This window comes from Aplysia californica, unplaced genomic scaffold (assembly GCF_000002075.1).
Source record: "Aplysia californica isolate F4 #8 unplaced genomic scaffold, AplCal3.0 scaffold00134, whole genome shotgun sequence".
NCBI classification, from domain to species: Eukaryota; Metazoa; Mollusca; class Gastropoda; order Aplysiida; family Aplysiidae; genus Aplysia; species Aplysia californica.
Genome location: NW_004797404.1, coordinates 639,856 through 667,291, shown reverse-complemented (window position 1 = coordinate 667,291; position 27,436 = coordinate 639,856). Strand labels below are relative to the sequence as shown.

General features: G+C 39.3%; 2 protein-coding genes across 2 annotated transcripts; both read right to left on the bottom strand.

The window, feature by feature from the left end:
- Positions 1-429: 429 nt before the first annotated feature.
- On the bottom strand, positions 430-24,102 carry LOC101861945 (endoplasmic reticulum-Golgi intermediate compartment protein 2; the record flags this gene model as incomplete). The annotated part of the gene is given in 11 exon segments (XM_005096660.3): positions 430-1,110; positions 2,399-2,561; positions 3,052-3,149; positions 6,199-6,297; positions 11,180-11,238; positions 12,338-12,436; positions 13,065-13,156; positions 15,835-15,959; positions 17,049-17,095; positions 17,601-17,709; positions 23,449-24,102. Coding segments are annotated over 11 exon segments (1,260 nt in total). The 3' UTR covers positions 430-856.
- Positions 24,103-24,734: 632 nt separating this feature from the next.
- On the bottom strand, positions 24,735-27,278 carry LOC106011514 (uncharacterized protein K02A2.6). The gene is made up of 2 exons (XM_013081504.1): positions 25,521-27,278; positions 24,735-25,379 (listed from the first exon to the last, which is right to left on the bottom strand). Exons 1-2 carry the CDS (start codon positions 27,276-27,278, stop codon positions 24,735-24,737), a joined length of 2,403 nt encoding a protein of 800 aa, XP_012936958.1.
- Between the last annotated feature and the right edge of the window lie 158 nt (positions 27,279-27,436).

Here is a 27,436-nt window from a genome sequence, read left to right as displayed (position 1 = left end):
AAAATAAGTAAGCATCACTCCATTGCATTTTCCGACAGTAACAGCCCATGTATCTCCATAAAAACCATCTGCACAGCATGTGGTGCAGCTTTGTAACTTTTTGGCTCAGGCTGATTTTAACTTTAACTAGCTCCAGTTTTGGAACTACAGAGCCATTTTTCAGGAAACACATGATAGGCAGTGAAGAAGACAGTGGAGGAGACAATGAAGGAGGAGAGTAGATAGCTAGAAGCTCTTCAGGAAAGAAGGGAAACTTTTGGAACATTCAGGATACAAACAATAACAAAGTTTTATGAGAAAAAACTCCACGAAACAACATAAAGCAATTGACCTTGACTATCAATGACTTATTTATAGAGGCACCAGCCATCCATGTAAAGCTAAATGACTTGAGGACAAAAGTGTCAATTTGTAAGGCAAGGTAATAGAAGCTTTCAAAATCCTTTATTTGTTTGCAACGCTTTATGTACCAAAAATACAATGCATGTTGTTATAATCTGTCAACTTGAAGTTTATTGCTCTACAGCACACAAGCAGTGCTATAAGAAGTTAACTGTATCCCAGAGGCACACTTGAAGAAAGGTAACAGCTCAAGAGGGAGGGGCAAACTTACAGACCTGAATCTTGAGCTTTAACACGAAAGTCAAGTTCATATCGCCATTCAACAGATACTCATCCTCTGTACATTTCTTTCTCCTTCATGTCTGTTTTTTCAAAGATTCTCTTGTCATTTTATTTCAACCGTTACCTAAAAGAATAACAAAGGCAATAAACGAGAGCACATTGTGATTATCATCATTTTATTACATAAATGATAACAAGAAATGAGAAGGAAAAAAAAGGGGGGAAGCAACTGTCATTGTTGATGCAACACCGACAAATTTGGAGTCTGGGGTGTGGGGACTGGTGTTGGTCTGTTATCACTTAAGGTTGCACTGCCAAATATTTCTTCAGGAGGTTCAGTACTTAGAAGGGGCGATGTCGTCTGTGATAAAGGATCAGCAGGCAAACTGGACACAGCTTCATCATACTTTTGAGTTTTGTAGTTGCCCCATTTCAAGCGGCAACACACAGCATCCATCAAAATTTGTACTAATCCATTCAGCATACCTGAAAAAAACCCAGTCAAAACAATAGATTAACTCTATATCTCCAAGGGGGGTGAACCCACTATGCAGGGGCCCTTTTCTGGTCTGAAATCTAAAAGTGACAGGTAGGCCTACATCACTAAATTGGTCATTAAATCAAAATAAGTAAACCTATTTTGATAGTTCTTCATTCAATGAATGGACTCTTGGTAAAAGAGACCTGTTTTCAGCAATGGCTGAAATGTAATTTGACATCAAAGTTGTCTAAAGGAATGTGCCTGAGCCGCTGTGAGCAGCTTGCCGGAGGTAAGGAGTTAACAAAACTATACTTGTCCCTTTTATGGTCTGTACAGTAAAAAAAGTTTAATTATGTAATGCATTGCACATTAAAAATGAAAATTGAAAATGGACACTTGGAACTGAAGACTACACTACAACTGCTTTCTGTAAGACTCCACCACACGCCATTTTGAAAAATGATGCATGATGGAGTCTTACACTGAGCAGTCGATTTGTTAGATCCCAATTTGATGTCAGCTTTTGTACAGTACAAACTCATTCTCAGAGGGGAAACAGTAAATACAGAAAGACAAAGTCATGAATGCCCATCATTTTACATCAGAAGGGCTAATTTTGCAGTTACTTGCTCAGGGACAAGTGCATCAATTAGACATGCTCTGAGACAAATAAATATAAAGAGTATATGTCATTCAAAAGATCCAAACGATTTATCCATACACTAGAGAAACGCACATGGACACATGAACAGAGCAGTGTTTAACACTTTATAAACTGTCACATAGTGGTATCCTTCAGACATTATTAAGACAAACGTATCATCATATAAAGTCATAAGTTTGAAGCAGTAAGAGCATTCAAAATTGAAAGGCTGACCACAAAAAAGTCGTCAAAATACAATAAACCTTACCATATAAATATTAAACTTAGATCTAATGACCAATCAAGAAAAGGCACAGCTACATTGTAGACTCACAAAAAGAAGCTCCAGAAGCTTAAATTTAGATACAGTTGCCACTGATAAGTTACCAACGTGTCTGATTGAATGGTTCTTTTTTTTCTAGATCACTGATAAGAGTAGCAGTTTTAATAAGAATAACAATACCAACACCAATGGTATTCAGCTACTCTTTCTCACACTCGGTTCTTCATATACATTACAATGCATTCTGTATCCTGCAAAGTTATCTTTCAGAACTTTTTTCACAAAATACCACCATAATGTACATGTATTTATTTTCTTTGCACTAAGATAAATATACCGGTGCTTCAGACTGACAATAAACACTTGCCTGAGACAGAGAAGACACCTCCAATGATACCACAAAGTCTGACCAAAAACTGCCAGTAAGGTCTGTGCACTTCTGTGACACGGATCATCATCGGGGTGAGATCGTACTTCACAAAGATTCCTGGATTTCCATGACTGCCTGCACTGTGGTTGATAGCTCGATTCTGTGCAACAGAAAGACCAAGGGTAACTGAATGCTTTTTCAACTTTTTCAAGCAGATTTCCAGTTATGCATAAAGCCTGCATCATATATGATTTCAACTTGTACAAAAACAAAAGCCCCAAGGTTACTTTTGTTAGCAAGAAGGATGCTGTTTGTACTGGCAAGAGCGTTTATTTTAAAAAACTAGAAGTAGAAGGAACAGATCTTCTACAGCAATTGTCATTTCTCCTAAATGTATTGTATCTTCTGGCATTTAATATGAAATAAAGGGGCTGTGCAGAGGAAGTGAAAGAGAAAATGCCTCTTTTTCCCTCATGTACATGAATGAATTTTCCAAATATCTCTGGCAAAATTCATAAGTTAAAGATCAAAGGGAAAAGCCTGTACAGTTGGATCCTGTTCCAAGAAATATTTGTACACCAAAATATAAAACAATGCCCTAATAGAATGTTGTAACTTTAGCTTTATGAGGGAACAAAAACCCAACTCACCTTTTCAGTAACAGCAAACTGATAAGTATCCATATTGGTTTTATATGTGCGTACTTCCGTTGGAACGACTTGCATGAAGTACTGGAAGTTGTGGTAATCTTGGAATAGAAGACAAATGAGTGTGCTACATTGCAGTGGTGTAGCATTCTGGAGAAAAGTATCTGACATACAAACCCCGCTATTCCGGCAACTTTGGTACAAGCATGAAGTCGGCAGTATAGAAGGGGTGGCAGTTTAACGAGGCTGTAATGCTATCCTCAGCTAAATAGCACAAAATGCTCAATGTCAAGGCTAACAATCCTGCCATGATTTCTTTGAGAGTTTTAGGATGTTACCAATGGTGCGACACTTTACTGCCGAGTACCAAACTGCAGAGAAACAGAGTGAGTGTTGTTACTGCCACACTTTAAATATAGCAATCACAATTGACTATACAAATCAGGCAGTTGGAAGATGGTCATTTAAAGGGGCACATAGTATGTTTACTTTGGCGTTCTTTTTAACACATTGGCAAAGCTTGGCGGTAAGGGAGACTGTGGTATATAGGGAGGTGGTACAGTATAGCAGGATTTAACTGTAAACATTGCCCTACCAAATATATATTTGTCATTTAACAGTACACATAGCCCTAACAAATATATATTTGGCAATTTACAATCAGAATATTATGACATTATGACAATTGGAATGATCAAAATCATTAAAAGTCTTTAAAGATAAAACTTCTTAAAACCCACGTCATATAATACAAATATTGCTTAAGACTGAGCAAACTATTTTTATATATCTAAAAAGCATCCTAAACCCTTCTTCGGGTGAGAAGATTATCTCCAATATTTCCAGGTATATATTATATTCTTTATAATTCAGGTCTTTTGGTCCAAGTATTGGTGGAGAAGAAAATCAGGATGTTTATTTTCTATTGTTTTTCTAGCCACGGAAACCAAGAAAAACGGTCACTATCTTAGAGTTTCCTAGTCATTTTAGGAAGTTGTTTTTCAAAAACTATTTATGATATCCTAGTCGTATCTCAGTGGCTTGTTTCTATTGGTCTTTGTAACACAGTACCAGAGTCAGTTTTTAAGAAAAAATTTTGCCACATGAATAAACCACTGGTCAAAGATGCAATCAATGAGTTGAGGAGGGGAGATCAATCCATAATCTTCCAACTTAGAACACAACATGTACCCCTCAACCAACATCTCAACCGAATTGGAGTAAAGCAGTCTGCTGCCTGCCCACTATGTGACTACCCCTCAGAGACAGTGGAACATCATCTGTTCTTCTGTAGAAAACTAACTGATTTAAGGGGATGTTTTCTTCCCAAGCTACCCCACACATCTAATTGCCTCTACTCCTCAAGACAACAGTTAGAACAAACATGCAACTATTACCGAATGGCATCATGTAGAAGAGTTAACACTCCGATGCTACTGGATCGCTAACAACAACAACAACAAGAAAAAATGTTCACACTGGTGGGGGGAGTTGTAGCTTCAAAGATATGGATAGGTCTAACCCTACCACACACCTCTCTCAAACACACATACACACAGGCCCACATCTATGCATCCTAATCACAGGGTATGGGGATGTTGTTATGTTAGAGGCAGTATTCTGGCATCGGCCGAAATCTAGTGTTATGCACAGTGGCCAAGATTTTTGCCCTCAGCCAGGAGACTCTTGAAAAAAGGTGGCTCTTCACGAAAAGGAGTGAACTTAGTGCAATTTTGGCTCAGGCTGGTGTTGTGAGGAACTAAGCAAGAGAGGAGGAATGCATGCACATTGAAATTATAGGCCAGAGTCGGTGTTCATAGTTTTTAAATCTTCAGAAAAAAAATTAATAAGGCAATTTATAAAAAAATTTTTAATGACAGCTGCTATTAGAGGAAAATATTGCTGTTAAACGGGGTTACAGTAGTCTCCGCCTAAACGCACGGTGCTCGGGAGGGCTCCTTAGCGTGTGTTTATACGGAGCGTATGTTTACATGAACCTTTGCAATGGGAGGAAGGGACGCAGTCATCTCAATTCGTTTTTACTCTAGTGATCTCCCTTGGAGGAGGGGGTCATTTTGGCAGATAATGTGACGACACGTGACTGTTTTGTGAAGGATTCCCCGACAGCGGTCGGCGTTGAATGAGTTGGGGGGGGGGGGGGGAGAGAAAGACAAACTCAATGTAATGAATATGCTCTATAAACATTGGGAACAGAAAGCCTAAGAGGAAACTGTTGGTCATAGTCATACAGAATCATCCTCGAGAAACATTTTCTCTTGTGATTCGTTGAACAAGCACATTATAAGTTCTTCGAGCGCAGCATATTAGGCTTATTTGGCTAATCTTTAATCCTATAGAGGCCTGTCTAATGTTTTACGGCATTTACGCATGTCGCGCATCAGGCCTAGATCTAACTAAACATTACTGGCAGTCACTCAAACTCAAACACCAGTCAGAAACCTTCTATCAAAGATACATTTCCAGTGACCAATCAAAAAACATTTCAGTCCCCTCCCCCCCAAACACACACATATTTAACCGACCAGCCCTAGACCGAGACCTGTGCGTCAGTGGAAAGTATGGTGTGCTGTCCATCACTCTCTTTGTACGACGTGAGGGGCACTCTCACCAAATATCCGGTTTTCTAGTAAATTCTAGGCTTGTCTTATGCAGGCTGTGCAGGTTGTAGTGGAAATTTCCCCTTGCCAAACTTAAGTTGTCGGCGTGTTTCGTGGATCGGAGCGTGCGTTTAGAGGGAGTGACCGTGCGTTTGTACGTCTAAGTTATATAGTAAAAAACCCGTCAAATGACGAAAGCGTGCGTTTGAGCGGAGCGTGCTTTTGTATGGCGTGCGTTTAGGCGGAGACTACTGTATATATATATAGGAAAAATTCCGTTACACAAACTCAGGTTCCTGTTAGGTGGAAATTGCTCTTATCGGGGTTGCTGTTATGCGGGCATCCCCGTATTGCCTTTGACGAGATAAAAATTGATAATATTCTCAACCAAAGAGGGCCTTAACATCACATCCATAAAACAGGACAAAACCTGTGAAACAAAGACCTAAAATATCAAGTCACATTTTTTTCTGAAATCATCCAGAGCGATAGAATTTGAGTAATAGCTTTTAAAAACAATCTCTGCAATTACTGTATGTTGTGAACATCTCTGAGCCATCCAAAGGGTAGATGACTCCAGCCACTTTGTCACCGAAGGAGAAGTGATCAATTCTGTGAGTGAAGTTGTAATCTGAAAACAGAGAAGAAAAACAAAACTTAAGCACACAAGTAACAAACACATACACGGCAAACAGATTCTCAGGTCCCCAATTTTTACTTACATATTCTTTATATTCAAAATATGCACATGGTATAAACAATTCCTACATAGGGGGAAAAACTTGGGATCAGTGAGGATAAATTTAATTAATTACATCCACAAATTTGTTTATCAAAGGAGAGACAGAGAGAGAGATAGAGAGAGAGAAGGGGGAGGGGGCAGTAAGGGAGGGAGAGAGAGAGAGAGACAGGGAGAGAGAGACAGAGAAATTGACAGACAGAGAGCAGACAGACAAAAAGAGAGAGAGAGAGAGAGAGAGAGAGAGAGAGAGAGAGAGAGAGAGAGAGACAGACAGACAGACAGACAGACAGACAGACAGACAGACAGAGAGAGAGAGAGAGAGGGGGGGGGGGGCACAGCATGATTAAAGGCTGATCCTTGCAGAGGTAGATAAAAAACTGATGTAAAAAAAAAAAAATCAAAATCAGAGCAACTAATGAAGATAGCAGGCATGTTGACCAGGCATGGATGCCATAATTCATGTTAAATTTTGATCCGATAGTCCATCTTTGACTACCTCCCTTGATATAACCTGAAAGTTGTACAAAGTGAAATTTACACACAATCAAAAGATTTTTCCACGTCCTGCCAATTTCAGTAAGCAAGTGCTTGACTGCATAGCAATTTAGAAACCTTTTTAAATTCTGGAATAGCAAATCAATATTGTGTATGCGTGTGAGTGTGTGTGCTTGTGTGCGTGCGCGTGCATGCACACGTGTGTTAGTGCGTGCATGTGTGTGAGCAAGGGTTGGGAATAGGATGGTGGATGGAGAGCCAGGAAAGTGCACTGGAGGCATTTGGTGTGTGCATGAATGCACAGTGTGCTGAAGGAAGGAAAAACATGAACAACACCAATAGCATTATGCACACACACACACACACACATGTGTGCGGCTTGGACCACAGGACAGAGAAGGGGCAGTAGGTGAGAAAGCAGAGTTGTAGTTTGGTTACAACAAAACTTTTCTTCTCATTCTGTCCCATTTTAGTTGTATTAATACAACCCGGAAACGTTAAAGGATTACAAAAAAGGATTTGGACTCTTAACATCTGTGGCCTCAAGGACAAGGAACCAGAACTCATTACTTTCATGAAAAGGTGGAGAATACCAATACTTGGACTGTCGGATTGCCGTTTAAAAGGAAGTGGAACCAAGAAAATACATGAAAATTACATACTAATATGGAGTGGAGTAGATATAAGAGAGAGAGATATAAGAGAGATATATTCATGGTGTGGGACTCATAATACAACCTGACACGGCAGAAAGAGTTATAGAGAAAGAAATAATATCAGAAAGGATTTTCAAAATCAGAAAACAGAAAGTGCAAAAAAGGGAATCTATCATCCAAGTCTACGCCCCTTGTAACGACACATACTCAAGGGAAGATAGAGAAGATTTCTTCAGAAGTTGGCAGACACCATAGACAGCGTTCCTGATGAGGAGGAACTAATCATAATGGGAGACTTCAATGGACACATAGGCCCAAGAAGAACACGATGGGAAAACTACCTTGGACCACACGGTGACACCAGTTCAGATTGTAACTATGGAACAACCTAGAAAGTTCCTCACAGATCTACTTCATACTGAGACGAATCGCCCATAGAACTAAAACAACTGAAGCAAGATCAATCCCAAACATCACCTTTGATACAGATCACCAACCAGTGATGATGACGAGTAAAGAAAAAAAAAGACCCATGCGAAAACAGAAGAAGAAACATTCAGAGAAAATTAATTTACAAAAACTCAATGAAGAGGGCAATGCGCAGAAAGTTGAGGATGAAATCACATAGAGACTAGAAAACCAAGACACCAGTTCGATGATGGTGGAAGAAACAAGGACTCTCTTTAATAACTTACTAACAGAAACACTGATAAAAGTATGAGGAAAGAAGAGAATTGGGAGAGGATATGTTAAAGGAACACCATGGTGGAATGACAACATTAAAGAGGCCATTAAAGAAAAGAAGAAACTTTTTCAGAAAGGGATAAAATCCAAGGACGAAAAAGACTACACGCAATACAGACTAGCAAGAAGGAACTGCAAAAGAGTTGTTAGAGCATCAAAAAATGAAATCTTGGACAAAATATGGCGAACACATAAGCGAACTGTGCCATAAATCACCACGTGACTCAGACTTTTACAGAGGTGTAAAATCAATGAGGCTAGGAGAAGAACCGTACGACCCAACAGCTATAATTAATGACAAAACAGGAAACCCCGTTATCAACAGCTCCAAAATTAAATCTATATGGAGGGAATATTTCTCAGAACTCTTGAACACCACCCAAAAGCAAACAAAGAAAGAATTCCAACCAAGTCACAAAGAGGAAGAAGAACCAACCATCCTACCATCAGAGGTCAGACAAGCAGTTAAAACCAGCCAAAAAAACAGAAGCACAGGAATAAATGAGCTCACCACGGAGACCATCCTAACATGTGGTGAAACTGGAATAACTTGGCTCACAAAAATCTTTCAGGAAAGCATGGACAGAAAGAAAAGTTCCCGGTGACTGGCAAAAAGCGGTCATAGTACCAATCTGGAAGAAGGAAGGCAGTAAGAGAGACTTTGGAATGTATAGAGGCATTTCACTGCTAAGCCATGTGGGCAAGATGTTCGCCAAGATATTGGAATGGCGAACAAGACACAAAGTTGAACCATTTCTGAGAGAGGCCCAAATGGGATTTAGAAAGGGAAGAGGATGCACTGACCCAATATTTGCCCTACGACAAATGTGCGAAAGGTTAATAGAACACAACAGGGAACTAAATATAGTATTTATCGACCAGGAGAAAGTGAACAGAAACAAGCTGTGGAAAGAACGCGAAAACTACACTGTAACAGGCCAATTTACTAGAACACCATAAGTACAGTAAGAACGTCAGAGGGACTCACAGAATGGTTCGAGATAACATCCGAAGTGAGACAGGGTTGTGTCCTATCACCACTACTATTTATCATATATATGGATAGAATTACAAAAGAGGCCAACACAGAACCAGACGCCCTAAATGAATTACTCTTTGCTGATGATCAAAGCCTGGCACACAAAGAAGAACGAAGTCTCCAACACCACACCACCAGATTAAATGAAGAATGTAACAACTACGACATGAAGATCAACATCAACAAAAAAGAGACAATGAAAGTAAGCAGAAAGCCAGAACCACTCAGGACACACATCAACAACAACAGTCTCAGACAGGTCCAAGAACTTAATACCTCGGAAGTATATTCTTAGAGGATGGGTGACTGAACAGAGAAATTGAAACATGAGTACAAAAGGCCATTAACGTTAGTTACCAGCTTACTCCACTACTGAAACATCATAACATCCCCATGACAACAAAACTCAAAATGATCAACACCATATTCATCCCAACACTCACCTATCAATGCCAAACATGGATCACGAACAAGATATTAGACCAAAGAATTACATGTGAAATGCCATGCATTAGAAAAGCAATGCAGTAAACAAGACCAGGCGAGACAAAATTAGAAACTCTGTAATCCGAGAAATGGTGGGCACAAATGATGTCATGCATAACATCCAACACCAAAGAATCAAATGGTTCGGACATCTCCTACGACTACCAACACACCATCAAGCACAAGGTGCCTAATTTTAAAAAATTGATGGCAACAAGGCTAGAGGGCGACTGAGAAAGACCTGGATAGATGGAGTCAGGGAAACATTAACCACCCACGGCATCCCCCTGACCCAAGCTCTCCGGCTGGCGACAGAGAGATGTCTCTTTCTTCCCACGACACCCAAAAGGGTATAAGCGGCGGATAAAAGTAAAAGTAATTAAAGTAATACTCTGAACAATGTTAGAAATAAGTACTTTACTATTTTCACACCATCCTTATCAATATATGAACAGTGACTACAAATGAATGCATTGACTACAGACAGGAAAACTTAGCCCAGGCAAGAGTGCCATTTTCAGAATAAACATCCATAGTACCTATGTCTGTAGCTTGTTCCCTTTCGTCTGGCATTTGTTAAAACAAGTTAAAATGAAATCGTTCTGTTTAATCTTCTCAGATCTTTGTATACGGGTCTAACGGTTAGATGAACAACAGAATCTAATAGCTCATTCATAAAGATCACTTTGATGTAAGCCTAAAGCGAGTCAAAAAATTATTGGGGATTTACAGCATACACCTGAAACATAAAAAAGTTCACATATTTTCCTCAATACCACACTCAAACGTACGCCCTAAAAACTCAATTCAAGACATGGGGTCAGTAATTTCCAAGCTCGTGGAGATGTTTAGACAGTGGGGAGATGAAATCTACAAGCTAACACTGAAATGAGGGGGCAGGATGGTGTCGCTGTCTCAAAAGGAGCAATTTGCAGGCAAGGTTAGTGTAATTCATGTATTTTAGTGATCCTGTGTATGCATCCAATGAGCCGCTTTTATTATTGGGTCCAAAGGGAAACACTTTTTTTACAGAATCTAAATTTGTTCTTTTTAAATCTCTATTTGGTCGCTGACCTGCAGAGGTGCCATGCAAAATTTTGTGGGCATAGGTATATTAATAAATGAGCTAGAATTTTTTTTAAGGCAGTCAGACCAAAGTGAACAAGCTATATAAAAAATGTCCATAACTTTTTCAGTTCCCAGACGAATTCTGAGAAGATACAGGCAAAAATATCTAAATTTATTGTCAAAGTCATTACATAATATTCAGTTAAATCAAATAGCGAGAATTAAGATAAGAAAAAGGAATAAAAAATAGAAGCAAAGTGAAAAAGGAAAAGCAGCAACCTACCACTCAGATCCATCATCATAGCCAAGTGGGCATGGCCTCGCGGAATGACTGGCACAGATCTGATGGAGACAAGGCAGTAAAAAAAACATGAGAGACTTTGCTTTGAATCTTCAAAATTACATAAAATTTGATAATCACATCAGCAAATCTGGGGTGCTTAAACCACTAAAAGAAATGGGCTACCCATAAAATGAAATTTAAAATTGCAAACTGATACACACTAACTTCAAATCAAGTTCAGATGACAAAGACACATTGAAAGTTTGTTTTACTGTATACTATAATTCTGCATTTTTAATTCCCTGGGGCAATTTTATCATTTTTTTAAAACTTGATCAGGCACATAGGTAACACATGCAAATCAGTAGTCACAACTTTGAAGGAAGAAATACATAACTTGCATATTACTGTAAAAGAATATTTTTTCACCAAGAACAAAATTTTTGTTCTTTTTGCCATCCCGGACAAAAACGGTAAACATTTCCTCACAAAAGTTGTGAATTAGCAAGCTGACTACACTACAGTAACACCTTGTGCCACTCCAATTGTGCCGCCAGTGCCAGTAGTTACTAGTACTAGTACGTCTACCATTCGAGCAATTCATCTCTCACTCATTGGCGGCTGTACTGTCACTGCGTTTCACTGGTGTGCAGAGATATATCTGTCGAGTTGTCTACAAGGTTTGTGCCTACTGTTTACTTTGTGCTGCTATCAGCAATTCTGGAGCTCATAAGGTACTAGTACTGTTACTGTAGACCAATGTGATCATTCAATAATGCACAAGCGACCATGCTCTCCACACAACACATAACTATAAAAGACTTTTTTTTCAAAAGTCCCTTTTTTTCACACGTCCGGGCCAAAACAATATTCTCTGGTGAGTTTCAAAATTAGTTTCTGCATGAAAAAAAGCTCTGTATGAAAAAAAAACCTCTGTTACAATACTGCACTGCAGTGGAAATAGGCTTGTTCGAACCAATGCTGCTGGGTGTTCTTCCTAGCACAGGTGCGTGTTTTTCGGGATCATATGGTTAAGAAATTTTTTTTTCGGAATTAAAAAAAAAAAAAGGAGTATAATTGTATCCTCGGGGATTATTTACCCTGTTCTATAAAATCCTAGCAAAAGGTACAAGAGTTAAAGGGTTCAACTCTCCTTACTTTCCAGCTGTTATGTGAAAGTTTCCAGCCACTTTGTTCACCTCTAGGCTCCCATATATACGACAGGCATCTGCAGCTGTACTTGGCTTAGGCCCTTCTCTGGAAAAGAATCAAAATCAAGTCATTTCACAGACAGGAACACCACATTGCAGCTCAGAAACAAAGTAAACTGGCTGTTATCTGTCTTCTCCCTTCAGCCCCATCCCATGAAGGAAAATATCACTGAAGAATAACCTTATTATATAAATAAAAAAACATTCATTGCAGTCAGTCCAACAAAGCACAAACAAACTTTCACACTCAACACTGTATAGTTTAAGCCAGTTTTTTTCCACACATTCACCTTTTTGGCTGAAAATTTCCGTTGATTTTCCCTTTGGACAAAAGACTCGTTGATATTTTGTACTTAAAAGACCAAATTTTTTAAAGGAAAAAAAGGAACATCGGCTGGCTGCAATATATATAGTTTTTCATAAAGTCAGAGCCTGCCTTCAAAAAGCTTTTCAACAACAACTGAAGAGACTTCTTTCCCTAGTTTATTAGAATTTTGACACAAGTATTTCCACAAAACCATCAACAAACAAACACTTACGTTATAATACACTGAAATTAAGCTTGACAGTAATAACGGGAATGAAAAATTTTTCCATATCTCAAACCTACAGAGTAAACATGACTAATTTCTGACTTTTTAAGTCAGAACTTAAGATCCGGTGCCACTACTAACCTTTCAGGCATGCCTCCTGCAAACGTCGGGTTTCCCATTCTCCATAAAACATGCTGGATGGCATGGTAATCTTCCTGGAAATAGTCATTTACCTGAAAACAGGAGCAAAACAAATTGAGACAAACTTATTATAAGAATCTTAAAAAAACAAAACAGAGTATGGTTCTTTAGGGATATTATGAAATAAGTGGGGGGAAAAAATATCTAATCTCAGCAGACAGGAGGACACAAATATTCTACAAAATCAAACAAAAGCAAAACCTCACACCCCGTGAAGTGCAATGGTTCAAATGGTTGTTCTGGAGTGGGCATCTGGCAGGGGTACCGCAGTATTCTACCTTTTCTAGTTAGTTTTAATGTTGAGAAATCCAGCCCTTCCCGGATTCATGTAACACAAGACTGCCAGCAGTGAAGATTCATGACTGTACATAAGCAAAGCACACACAGAGTGAAATGTGATGTAGCGATCACTCAAGAATGAACACCAGGGCAGAGTCCACAGATAATGCCGTGTGGTGACAGTCATTCTGAGATATTGTACACAGAGGCGGGGCATAGTGAAGGATTAAAGGGCTTAAGCCCCACCCACTCACACCTCATCTTTTTCCCACAAGTACGAAGGTTTCTTAATAAATGAAATAATCAGCTAAAACCATTAAGACTGCTTAAGAATCTTCCACCTCTAGTAGCATGCAGAGAACACATGCACTTGTCTGTTTATCCAATCACAGTTGTCACCAGTTAATAACAGCTAATCAAATGTCTTTAGGGCTCAGCAAAGGTTGAGCCTGCGAAAAACTGTTGTTTGAGATCAAAGGGCTATTAGCATTGTGTCTTTTAAATCATGAGATATAACTTACCTAAGACCATGAATGTTCCTAAACTGGCAAATCTCTCAGATGTGGTTTCTTTCATTATCCCTTGACACTTTCATTCACATTTTGTACTAGCCTTTCAACATATTTTACTATCATCGGTAGTCTAGTGGTAAAGCTGTCAAGCTCATCACTAAAAGCTCATGGGTTTGAACACTGTCAAGGGCCCAACATTGTGTCCTTAGAAAAGGCACTTTACATAATTTTCCTTCCTTTAACTAGGTGGGAATGGGTACCCAACTATAAACAGCGAAAGATCTTGTCAGCTTATTGGTGCTTGAGCGCATAATCAGCTGCTTGCATTGTATGCTTCCTGGGCAGCACAAAATGTTTCTGAGTGTTTTAGGGCCGGCTGGGGTAATAACAATTGTAAATTGCATAGAAAATGCACGACAGCATTGATATATGCTATATATAAATGCAATTAATATTATTATTATTATTATTAAATTATTATTATTACTATTATTATTATTATCATTATTAATACTATTATTTTTATCATTATCATTATTATTCTTATTATATTAGATTTACTACTACCTCTTTTGTTTTTGTCCCATTTACAGGTCACAGTGTCAGTCTGAAGTAGTCTTGCTGTGGATGTTTTTCCAACACCCACTCAAATTCGTGAGTCTTGTCTTTCCTAAATATTCAAAAGTCAGCCCACAGCACACTAGTGACCATGACAAGGTGGAAATATAGCTGTGGTTAGTACTTTTTGAGAGAAATAAAAAATTTGACAAAACGGTACAAATCTACAAGCAGGAGAAGAGTCAAGTTTTAATCTGAGGTATCTTCTTCCAACTGGTTTTTTCTGTCTGTCTCACTGACAGAATACTGTTCTCAAGAATATCCTTCCCATTCCTTGAAGTCAGGACCATTCAACAACAATCTTTTAAAAAGTAAACAATATTTGATATTGAGTATAAACAAATTCTGCACTAACACAGGTGAGTGTAATAAAAAAAAAAAAAAACAAAGAAACTTATGATTAGCATTCAGAGCACACAATATATATGCTTTCTTGGAGATGATTATGAAGGAACAGAGTTTTTAAAAGGCACTTCTGCTTCATTTCATAAGAACTGATGGTAAACATTAAGAATACACAATATATTTCCTTGGCGACGACATGAAGTAAAAGGGATTTTTTAAAACTTCAGAAGAGAAGACCAGATAAAAATGAATCATATGCAACAGGAAGCAATTCAGGGTCTCATTTTGAAATACAATTTTTATTTGAATTCTGAAACAATATTCAAACTTTTGGTAGAGTGCCTGGAGAAAGGTCTCAGGTGTACGAAATTTTGGATATTGAAAGAAGGGCATATTATTAAAGCACATTCAAAGCAGAGCATGCTAATTAAAACGTCATGTTTCAAATATCTTGAGTTCTGTTAAAGAAATGCCACATTTTGTAACACAGGGTGTAAAAACAAAGTCTGCAGGAAAACCCAACCTCTAGCACATTTACAACTTTTGGTAAAGTACAACATGTTGCAAAAATAACTTATAAAAATATTATACATGAGTTCTCCCTTTTCAACAAATATCTCTATACTACAAATATATACCTTGGTTAAGCCCTTCATGACCTATGTGACGTACGTCATTCGTCCTTTTTTCCTATATAGCCAAGGAAGCAAGTTGCTGCGGTGACGCACAGCGTTCCTGATGCCTTGCGAAGTTTGGGGATCATGATGAAAAACGCTGATCAGTATAGTAAGTTTGTATTTGGCATATTGTCTCTATTAGATGCACTTTGTCAAACTAATTGCAGATTCATTCAGCCTTCCCTACAAAGAAATCTTTTCCAAACTAAAACACCTTTCCCTAACTAACTGTGTCACAAAGGGGTTAAACATGACACAGTGGCAGACAAATTTGCTCACCTGTTGTACAAACTGCTGGTAGTCCTTCTGTTTGGGACTCAGTTCCCAGTATGCAGGCTCCTGCTGGAGATGACCATAACCCAGCACATCTTGACCAGTTTGGTCAAGAACATCAGCACCAAGATCTGATCGGTGACAGAAACAATATGAATCAAATTACACAGCTACAGTGTGTAACTATTTATGGATAAAACGTAATCAAATTATGAAAATATCATGGTCTTCTTTTTTATCAGTCAAAATTTAGAGCTCATAAGTACAATATACTGCATCTTTCATTTTCTTGAACATTCACCTCTTCTGCAAACTCAAAAGAATCTTAGACAAATCACAACCTCAAAAATACAAAAGTTCTATCTGTTCAGTACCTAGTTTTGAGAAATTTCACGTTGAAAAATTTTTGAGTTTCACAACATTTCAAGCTTTTTCTAATGAAATACAATTCTTTGAATATCTAAATAAAAACTCAGAATAATCTTACGATTTTGATAGAGCAGAATAGAACATTTTTGATTTCTCACCTCAAGACCATAATAACTCCAAATGGCCAACAATGTCTGATAAAACTTTGTAATTCTAAGGTAGCAGAATGTTGTGCACACACATATCTCCATTAACACATTATCAAATATGCATGTGTTCGCAAAACTTAATTGCACTTTCCTTCCTTCCGCACTATCCCTAACCGTTTCTCCTCTCTCTCTCTCTCTCTCCCCCGCCCCCCCTCCCTCAATTGCCTATTGTCCTAGACATTCGAAATTTAGCACAGTGATAGTTCATCCATATTTGTGGAATTTTTATTTGTGCGACGCTTCATATCAAGAATTAAAGGTAGCATTTCTTTGTGGCAATCTATTTGCTGATGATGGTGAGACTTTGTGAATCATTCTTGTTCTCTCAGTATAGTATTAATATCAAGACTTTCTCTAATAACAAAATAAAAGTTACATTATACTTCTTTTTTACACTGATTTCTTCAGCAGAGAAGGGACCATTTCAATCAAGTTTTCCATCCCAACAAAACTTGCAGGATCATCCTTCCATGCCAAGCCCTGTGTCACTTCAAAGTACTTTTTAAATTGTCTGTAATTAAAGAAAGCAGCATTTTATGCAGTTGCGGGTGCTATAAAACTTTTACCAAAGTGTGAATGAACTGAAAGAAAACAACCATCAAGTTCCCACCTCCAACCCTCCCCTCCCAAACAAAAACTTACGGTGACACTTCATGGCAACAGTTATGTCCAAGTTCAGCTTCACTTTTCTGTAGAAACAAAGACCGAAAAAAAATATGGCACCAAACGACCTATCAGATAATGTTATCAGCAAGATTAGATTTTGCTGAAAATATCAATAGAACTAAGGAAGTAACAAAACAGAGTCTCACTGGCTGCATATCTTATGTTGTTGTATGCAGATTTGTAGTAGGCACAGATTTTTAACTGAAGAAAAGCATACAAAGACAACAACAAAACGCTAAAGTGAAAATTATGAAAAATAGAGTTTTAAGCTTGACTGTATTTCCAAAACATACACATTCATGTTTTTATTCAAATGAAAGAAAATCCATTATCATTAAACTCTACTCACTTTTAAAGGTAGTTACCTTTGTCTAACCATTTATAATTATATGTCAGTTACTGTTTTTCACAAATCATTTCTTTTCCCTTCAAAGTACATCTCAGAAAAATGCAGCAACAGCTGTTCTATTGCACGGAATAATCACCAGTCAGGATAGTAAAACAATAAAATAATATGACAGCTCATACCGTGAAAAATTTGTATCCACTTCATAGTCAAACTCAAGATCTGTAGATGTGTAATAGCTCACTTCTGAAATCACCAGGATGCCTATCACAACAAAAGTGATGATAGACACTGAAAGGAAAAAAAAAATCTTCATTAGAAAACCCCTCCAAAATGATTAATGTCAGGGTACCAATGGCCTAGTACTTAAGCTACAGACAGACAACAGAGATGTGGTGAGAAAAGCAATTTTGTGCTACTGACGTACGCAAGGTCATATATAATGCATAGGTAGCAATTATATTTCATATACATTAGTTCAGAAGTGAGATAGTCATAAGGACCATAGAAGAATGGGGAGGGAGGAGTATAAATAAACAAAACCCTACTTTCAAGAAAGAACTGGTTCTAATATGACACTAAAGCCTTGAGAAACTGAGGACCATCTTGAGCAAGATTAAAATCCTGTCACTGTCTTCCAAACAACCTTCACCTGTCACTGTTACCCAGGGAACAGTGGCTGAATGGATGGGCAATTGGCAAAACTGGAAGAACTGTATTTGCGCACATGACAGCCCTCAACTCAAAAGATGTACTAAATGCCTTGAGTAGAAGAGAACAAGTCATGATATTTCGCCTGCAAACACAACACATCCCACTAAATTCCTACCTTAATAGGATCCGCAAGAATATCCCACCCGACTGCCCGTTGTGCGACTGCCAGGATGAAACAGTACCACACCACCTCTTTAACCTCCCTGCACTTTGCGACCTGCGTAGCACCTACCTACCTGCCTCCCCAGACATCGGAAATACTCTATACAGTGACAAAGCACAGCTGATTAAAACCTGTAAATTCTTTGCCATATCAACAGACCAAAGGGCTAGAACCCAAATGGCCGGTAAATCGGAAAAGTAAAGTAAAAAGTAAAGTCACTGTTACAAGCTGTGGAGAAAATAACAATAATGATGATGATAACAAATATATTATATGTTATAGCAATCACAGAAGATGCATTTTCTGAATGCATCTTGGAAACACAGGATGCATTAAAATCAAAGCTATCCCAAAAATAAGCAAGAAAGTTCAAAGCAAAGACTTTTAAATTTTAATAGAGGAAAGTAATTCCTCAAAAATAATAATAGAGATGTATGTTGCCAAGAGGTTTTTCATGTTAGTACATTTTGTTCAGAAATAAAAGAGACATTTGTATATGACTTGTGAGCAATGAATTTTTTTTTTTTTAAGAACAAAAATAAGTGATTTTTTCTCTTTACTCCAAGCCTATATATATATAGATCTATATATCCCCCCACCAGAAAAAAAAAGACGCAGCCTTAACCTGAGGAACAGAAAAACATGATCTACATCAGTTAATATGATCCCAAAGCTTAGATGACAAACATCATGTAGATCATGCGCACCTGAACTCCTTTACGTTGATAGCTAGATGTGTGGCATCACAGTGAAATCCGGCACCCAGGTTTAAGAGAGCTCAGGTTATCGGGTCAAATCAGTGGTTTTAAAAAGGTTACTTTATACAATGAGGCACAGACAACACGAACACGAAAAATTCGAAATCACATCCCCATTTATAACTTGTTTGCCATTCCTCTGCTATATATTAAATTATATATATATATATATATATATATATATATATATATATATATATATATATATATATATATTATATATGATGAGCCTTTGCCAATAGGTGGGTTTTCTTTTGTATACCTTCCTTACAAAATCCTTTCCAATTCCAATGAAAATGATGCTACAGCTTTGAAAATTGTATATGTTGTGCTTAATATAATGTTTCAGCTATGGGAGCATAGAAAAATAGCAGTTGGGCCATCAGAAGAAATCTTGCAAATATTTTTAGTTCTGAAATTAATGTATTTTTAGAATGCAAAATGTGATACGTAGAGTTTGTACTTTCTCTGTCGTCAAGTTCAGTAATGAAATAAATGCTGAGAAACTCATCCTTCTACACTTTTACAACTGTTCTATAACGACATCATTTGTGGTGGTATATCATGAATATTGATATCTGTAGCTGTTTTTTCTTTGTGAGCCTTCTAGACTTTCATTTTCGGGCATAACTTGTGTTGTCATTTCGCATGCCAACTTCGATTCCCCGTGACCTCATTTCTATCGGCCATTTTGGGGCCCTGGAATGAGCATAAAATATCGTTAAATGTTTACTCTCTGCCCTGACTGATTCCGAGGCTGTGATCATACGTAATTTTGCAGAAAACGGAAATCCCGCGAAGCCTCGTGCTCTGTCATCATTTGTTATGTTCGAAAGAACCAATCAGAAAACAAGAAATAATAGGGGTGAAGGAACGTGCATTGTTCCTGTCGATCCATTCAAAGCGTATTGTTGTGCGATGTAAGATGGAGAGAAGAATAACGATGAATGAGACGAATCTATTTAAGTTTTCTTATGTCATCATCAAATTTTAATGTGTTATGTTCGAAAATTTTAACCAAGTCCAAGTAAGGATTAATAAAACATCGCACTGCGTTCCAATGATCAAGTAGTGGTAGATCTAGATGTAACCACACATGCTTGTATAGATGTCAACGAGAGGGGAAAATTTGATGTAAATTGATGATATGTTCCAAAATGATGACAAACATATTCACTATATTATAAACATGTGTCATCGTGGTATAAATGTTCGAAAGATATTTTTGGTATTTTGCATAGAGTCATCGTAAAATGTGAATTAAGTGGCATTTTTTTCCCCATTACCATGCATTATGAGTCAAACCGAATCTCCTGAATCTTTGTTTGCCAAAATTTCCAAAAAATAAAATAAAATATGAAAATGGAAAGTTTTTCATTTCTTTCGGACATAACTATGATGACACAAAAGTGAACACAAAGACATTCAGAATTTCTTTTTTCTTTGGTTTTATGCTTTTCATGCTTATCTTTGAAAATTAAAGCAATGAGAAAACTTAAAACAATTTTATGATCCGTAAATTACTTTTCAGGATATTTTTCATTTTGTGTCATCATGGTTTATGTTCAAAAGATATTAGATATCTTGCAGAGACTCATAGTAATGTGAATAAAATGGCTTTCTTTCATCATTGAAAACATGCATTGTGAGTCAAACTCAACCTTCTGAATCGTTGTTTGCCCAAATTTTCATAAAAAAGAAATTAAGATATAATATATGAAAATGGAAAGTTTTTCATTTCTTTGGTAAATAAAACCATTCAGAATTTCTTGTTTCTGTGATCCTCACCATTTTATATGTTCTTCACGCTTTTGTTTGAAAATTAAAGCTTTCATAAGAAAACTGTTTAAAATAATTTTGCATGTAGGCTTTTATAACTCTAAAAAAAATGTGTTATCATAGTTAGGCCCTCTATGTCCGAAAGAATTTGACTTGACGTTAGTAATGCCAGTCAAACAGCTTAGCATGCCGTCTGTAGGTCTGTAAATATATGTTTTTGCAGGAGGAGGTATACATGATTAGAAAAATTCAAGTAAAAGCGAAATATTAAAAACTTTATATAATCAACACTCTTTGCTTCATTTCAGGTACCCACCTATTGTGGCAAAAGCTCATGTTATAAGTATATATTTTACATATGTATCGATCTCTTCTCTTAGTTTTTTCCTCATCAGTTAACACAAATTATGGTGGCACCGAACACAATTATTGTCAATTCCCCACACATGGAGTATAAATCCGTGCCCTACATTGTAATGGCTGTTTTTAAGTAGGCTAAGTTAAAGTTAAAGAAAATTTATATTAAATTAATTCTAACAAATATAATTTTTGTATAAATAACTTTAGATCTGGATCCAGAATATCTAGACTCTGCTAGGCTCTAAAAAGCTATCAAATTTGCAGTTGCTCAACAAGTTCGCATTTAAATAACCCGACTGTAGGCCTACAATCCATTCTCTAGATATAGCTAATCAGAGCTTGTCCATACCGGGAAGATGGAAGAATACCAGACCACTCGTATTATTGCGCGAGAATGGGGGGTGGAGGAAGGGATTAGGGAAGTAGGTGGGGGTAATGAATAGATATCTAGGCTATCGGTTTGAGATTCTTCATTGAGAGAGAGATTAAAAACTGGGGAAAATCATGAATTCCTAAGGTTGTCGAGACATAGGCAAAAGTAAAGTCCTAATCCGCTGGTCCGGTATTCTTCAATCTTACCGTCCTTACCTTGCTAGATTAAAAGTTGTGTTGAATAATAATAAGGCCTAATTGGCCGGCACTATTTCTCCGAACGTTCGGGAAAATAAAGCTAGGCACTGTTTCTCCGAACGTTCGGGAAAATAAAGCTGGGCACTATTTCTCCGAACACTCTGAAATCACATCCTTTCCCGCAAATTTCGGATATAATATAGATCTATAATTATAGTATATGCCTACCAAAGACTGTTCGTATACAATATGGTTCAATCTGTCCAAAAAATGTCCGCAGTAAATATCTATATTATAAAGAAATGCTCCAATTCCAAACAGTTTTTCGCTACAGATATGACGTGTTGCCTATGAAGGATGCTGCTCTTAAACGTAAGGTGTTGTGTTCACTCGTGTGCTGTCTAGATCTAGATCTAGATCTATGGAGGGTTATTGATAACGACACTAAAAATTAGCATCTGCGTTTGTCACTGCCGCAACCAATGTACTGACAACACTGGCAGGCCCCTTAATGTGTGTGATTCCATAATTTACATGTAATATCCTGTACTTTTTAAAAAAATTACGCACATTTAGGGTTAAAACAGCCAATCTTCTTCGGACAGGTGGACACACGCCCTTATTTGTTAATGTTTGTTGTTGTTTATGGGCTGTTCTAATTTTGATTTAATATTTTTGTGAAACCTTTCTTTTTCACGTTTTTACACTCATCTAAAAATCTCTAGACTAGCTCTTGAAAATTGAAATAGATATATAGACCCAAAAATTTGCTCCTGTGTGTGGGTGTATGTGTGCGTGTGTGAGTGTGTCTGTGTGTGGTAGTAAGTGTGTAAAATGGAGAGTGAGGAGTGTGTGTGTGTTTGTTTTTCGGGCTTATTTCAGCCTTTATTCACTAGTTCAAAGTATACATACAGAAACACAGGATCCATTCACTCCAGGGCTCATGAGTTGTTCCTCTCTTTCAGTTTCACTCATATATTCAATTCCCGTGTCCTCTCCCGCGGCTCATCCCCGTCCACATGACTTTCACACCCCACCCTTTCCCTCCAGGCATACACAAAGAAAATCTCACTCATTCCCTTGCACCCTGCGAACCATGGACAATAATATAGGCAAAACACTGCCTGAGCTGCATTCCTTTCGTTCGTGAGCTGTGGACCAGGCCAGGGGGGTCGGTGTCATCGTCTTGTCTTGTAGTTGCTGTCGCCTGTAGATACACTCGCACATTCTTCCTTTCACCCGCTCTTTCACTCACACTGTCTCCTCTCCATCCACAACTCAGCTCGTCATACATTCAAAAGTTGCCCACTGGTCATGTTTAGTTAGTGTGTGTATAAGTTTGTGTGTGTACATATATGTGCATGATGGTGGTTGGTGTGTGGTGGGTGTTACTGAAGGTTGTCTGTAGTGTAGGCGGGCTTGCCATGCGGCATGCAGTGTTCCTTCCCAGACCAGAGGCAGAATGAAAGTTGGCGCCGAACTCTCGCAATAAATAGGCAAAAAATCACTAGACCGGAAGCCGGAAACCGTTCGGAGAAATAAAGATCGGCACTATTTCTCCAAACGTTCAGAGAAATAGTCACTTCGTAATAATAATTGAATGATCAAAAAATGGGTAACTTGTAAGGTCCAGTATTAGACATGAAATATAGATCTAATAATACTTGAAGTGCAATAAAAACTTACATCCTCCACCAGCAGCCGAAGTTTCTTGATAGCTGTCTGGGACTTTGGGAAAAGCATCCAGCTCCTTCACAACTTTGAGGGCATTTTTACGATTCACAACATTCATTCGCTGCATGGTGAACAGTACTGACTTATTCCAGTAAGAATATCAAAATGTTTTTTAGACCCAGGACAAACAATACAACACGCAGAAGCAACTGCAAGTCTAAAGGGTTGTTATTACAACGATAAATTTGAGCCAACGGACACGAGAGTCAGTAATAAACTGAGTAAAGTTAAGATTCCGCCATCGGCATATTTCCACTTTCCGACGTTTGAGCATCAACAGTGGCTTTATTCTCTAAAATCTGAGGAAATCTTGACAGAATTCGACATAAAAGTGTTCAACAAGGTTGTATGGGGGTACTTATCGTAGAGGTAAAGACTATACTTGATTACTTCCTCTCTCTAGCCTAATTGCAGAACGCCACATAGAACCATACAATCTCCAATCTCCAGTAAAAACACAGAGCAGTGTGGGGGAATTTTGTTTCTAAAACTAAAGAGCTAGCAAAGGCAACTCGTGATTTGCGAAGCTCGATGACGATAGCCGGGGGCTTTCGCTATTTTAATAAAAACTGAAATATATGTTATGTAATGTTAGTATACACACACGACTGTAAACTGGAGAGACGAACACACACGACAGCAAGCATTCTAATAATGAGCCCGGGTGTAGGGTCTGACTTTTTATGTTGATCCCCGAAGTGAGTAACATTAACCAAAAGCCCATGGCATACGGGGCGCTTACGTCCCGTGATTAAAAAAGAGTAAGGTACAATACAGTGACTACCGTGACATCTCCCCTTTTAATATTGAAGAAAAAGGAAAACCCCAAAATGGATTAAAGATTATCGGTTTCGAGTCTCTCAAAGGGGAATGTTCTAGCTTTAACAAAATTCACACACAGAGTTCAATTGTCTTTGAAGATTCGGGGCTTGCACTTGAGAACTTGGTAACACATTTCAATAAAGTTCTTTGGTATTTCATAATTTCCACATTTCAAATTGTCTTTGTCACATTCATAGAACTGCATAGCGTCCAGATAACGAAATTAAGAAAATAAATTACCTCGAACATGTAGGTCTACACAACTGTTTGGTAATCAGCAAAGAATGAACAAAAAAGTAAAACCAGTCATCGAGACCTTGGTCGCAAGAACATCAGTCCGGGTAACGATCGGGTTTCCTGACCACTCGTCCACTTCGGGTAGTTATTGGAGCAGGACTGGCTGGAGCGGCAGCTGGCTAAGGTGATGTTGGTGTGACATCAGGCTTCACCGGCTGGACAACTGGTGGAGGAGGTAAGGGAATGGACATCGGAGTAGGCTCTGGGCTGGCAACAGGTGAAGAAGGCATGGAAGGAGGGTCGACGTAGGGCTTCAGGTGTTTGCGGTTCCGGCGGTAAGCCCTATCCCCAGACTGTATGATGTAAGACCTCGGTGCACACCGTTCTTTAACAACCGCAGGGCCACGCCACTCCTTGTCATTCTCCAGCTTCTGCAGGACGAGCTGACCAGGATTCAGCTCCGGGAGGTTCTGGGCTCCGTGACGTCTGTCAAAAGCTTGTTTGTACTTACGCTTCGACTCAGCGTCTCTGGCTGCAATCTTCGCCCTGTCGTAGACCTGCTGGTTCAGGTTTGACGGTAGAGTTGGCAGGGTCGTCCACAGGCGTCGCCCAAGAGCAAGTTCCGCTGGGCTCGCCCCCGTCGGTGACACCGGTGTAGACCTGTAGATCAGGAGAGCGAGAAATAGGTCGTCCTGACTCAGGGATTTATTCGCTTCCTCGACTGCTCTCTCCGACCCGCCTTTGCTCTGGGGAAAATGAGGACTGCTGGAGGTGTGTTTAAATCCCCAGCCTTTGGCGAACTTGTGGAAACGATCTGACACAAACTGGGGACCGTTGTCAGTGACCAGTAGTTCTGGAATGCCAAACCGAGCGAAGATGTTTTTCAGTTTGTACACAAAAGTCTATGAGGTGGTGTCTGACATGTAGGCCACCTCCAAGTACCGTGAAAAGTAGTCCACGAGTACCAGGTAGTCATGTCCCTTGTAGTTGCATAGGTCAGCACCAACCATCTGGAACGGCCGCTTGGGTAGAGCTGTCCGGTTTAGAGGTTCGCTTGGTTGTGCTGGACGTTTCCGCTGACAATGGTCGCATCTTGAGACGACTTCCTGTATCTCGGAGCTGAGACCAGGCCACCAAATGGAAGATTTGGCCCGTTCTCGACACTTTGACACTCCGAGGTGACCGTCATGGATCCTGCTGAGCATCTCTTCTCGCATTGTCTTGGGGATTACGATGCGGTTACCTCTGACGAGTAGTCCACTGACTTCGCTCAGTTCACTGGAAACTGCGTAGAGGTCGCGAGCTTCGGACCTGACGTTTTGTATGAATTTCGGCCAACCGCTTCTGGTGTACTGTATGGCAGCACTGATCGTTGGATCCTGTTGAGACTTGTTTCTGATTTCGTCAAGTTTGCTATCCGTGGCATCCCATGACATCTGGATTGTAGCGATATGAGCCTCGATTTCTTCACCAAATTCTTCAGGCTCGGTGCTCACTACTGGACTTCGGGACAAGGAGTCTGCGACAGTCATGTTTTTCTCTTGGGTGTATACTGCCTTTCCGCTGTAGCGCATCATCCTCATCAGCATTCGTTGGCAGCGGACAGGTGCATCATTCAGTTCCTTAGAGTTGATCAGAGGCACAATGGGCTTGTGGTCGGTGAGCAGTGTGAATGATAGCAGCCCGATGAGGTAGCGATCGAACTTTTCGCACGCCCAGGTGGCCACCAACAGTTCCTTTTCAATCTGAGCGTAGTTCCTCTCGGCCCTAGATAGAGTTCTGGAACAGTAGGCCACTGGCTGAAGATCACCCCTGTCCTCCTGGAGGAGAACTCCCCTCAGTCCGTAGCTGCTTGCATCGGCGCTTACAAGGACAGGCTTCCTCATGTCGAAGAAAGCGAGTGTTGGAGCTGACGACTGCAATTTCTTGACTTTAGTGAAGGCAGATGACTGCGCTGGAGTCCAGGCCCACTCAGCATCGTGATTCAGAAGATCGGTGAGCGGCTTCATGACTGTTGACAGATTTGGCACAAACCTGCCCAAATAGTTCACCACGCCGAGCACTCGTCGCAAGTCTGTAATGTTCTCTGGCTCTGGCTTTTCAGTGATGGCACTGACCTTGGATGGATCTGGCCTTACACCTTTCCCGCTGATGATGTGGCCAAGAAAATCGATTTTATCCTTGTCAAACTTGCACTTGGATTTGTTCAACTTGACCCCACGCTCCTTTAGCCGCTGGAAGACTTTCTTCTTCAGCTTATCATGTTTCTCCTGACCATCCGTGTGCAGGAAGATGTCGTCCATAAAGCACTCTACACCGTCTATGCCAGCTAGAATGTCTTGCATCGTACGCTGAAATATCTCAGGCGCAGAGGTGATTCCAAAGCAGAGACGTCTGTAGAAGTACCGGCCGAACAGGGTAATGAAAGTGGTCAGCTTTGCGGAGTCATCGTCCAGTGCCAACTGCCAAAAGGAAGACGTCGCATCAAGCTTGCTGGACTTGTTTGATCCGCCGAGTTTGTACAAGATGTCGTCTAAGGTGGGCAGCATGAATCGTTCACGCTTCATCGACAGGTTGAGCTTTTTCAGATCTGTGCAGATTCTAACGCTACAAGACCTTTTCCTGACCGGGACAATCGGCGCGCACCAGTCAGTTGGAGCGCTGATCTTCTCAATGACACCTGCGGCTTCCATGCGGTCTAGTTCAGCTTTAACTTCGTCCATGAGTGGAATGGGAATCCGACGTGCGACGTTCACAGAGTATGGCTGTGCATCTTCTTTCAAGATGATTTTCACTGGCTCGCAGCATATTGGTTGAGGTCCCACATCGCTGAATACGAGGTTGGCAGAGTCTATTCTGTCTCGAGAAATCAGTCCCAGGC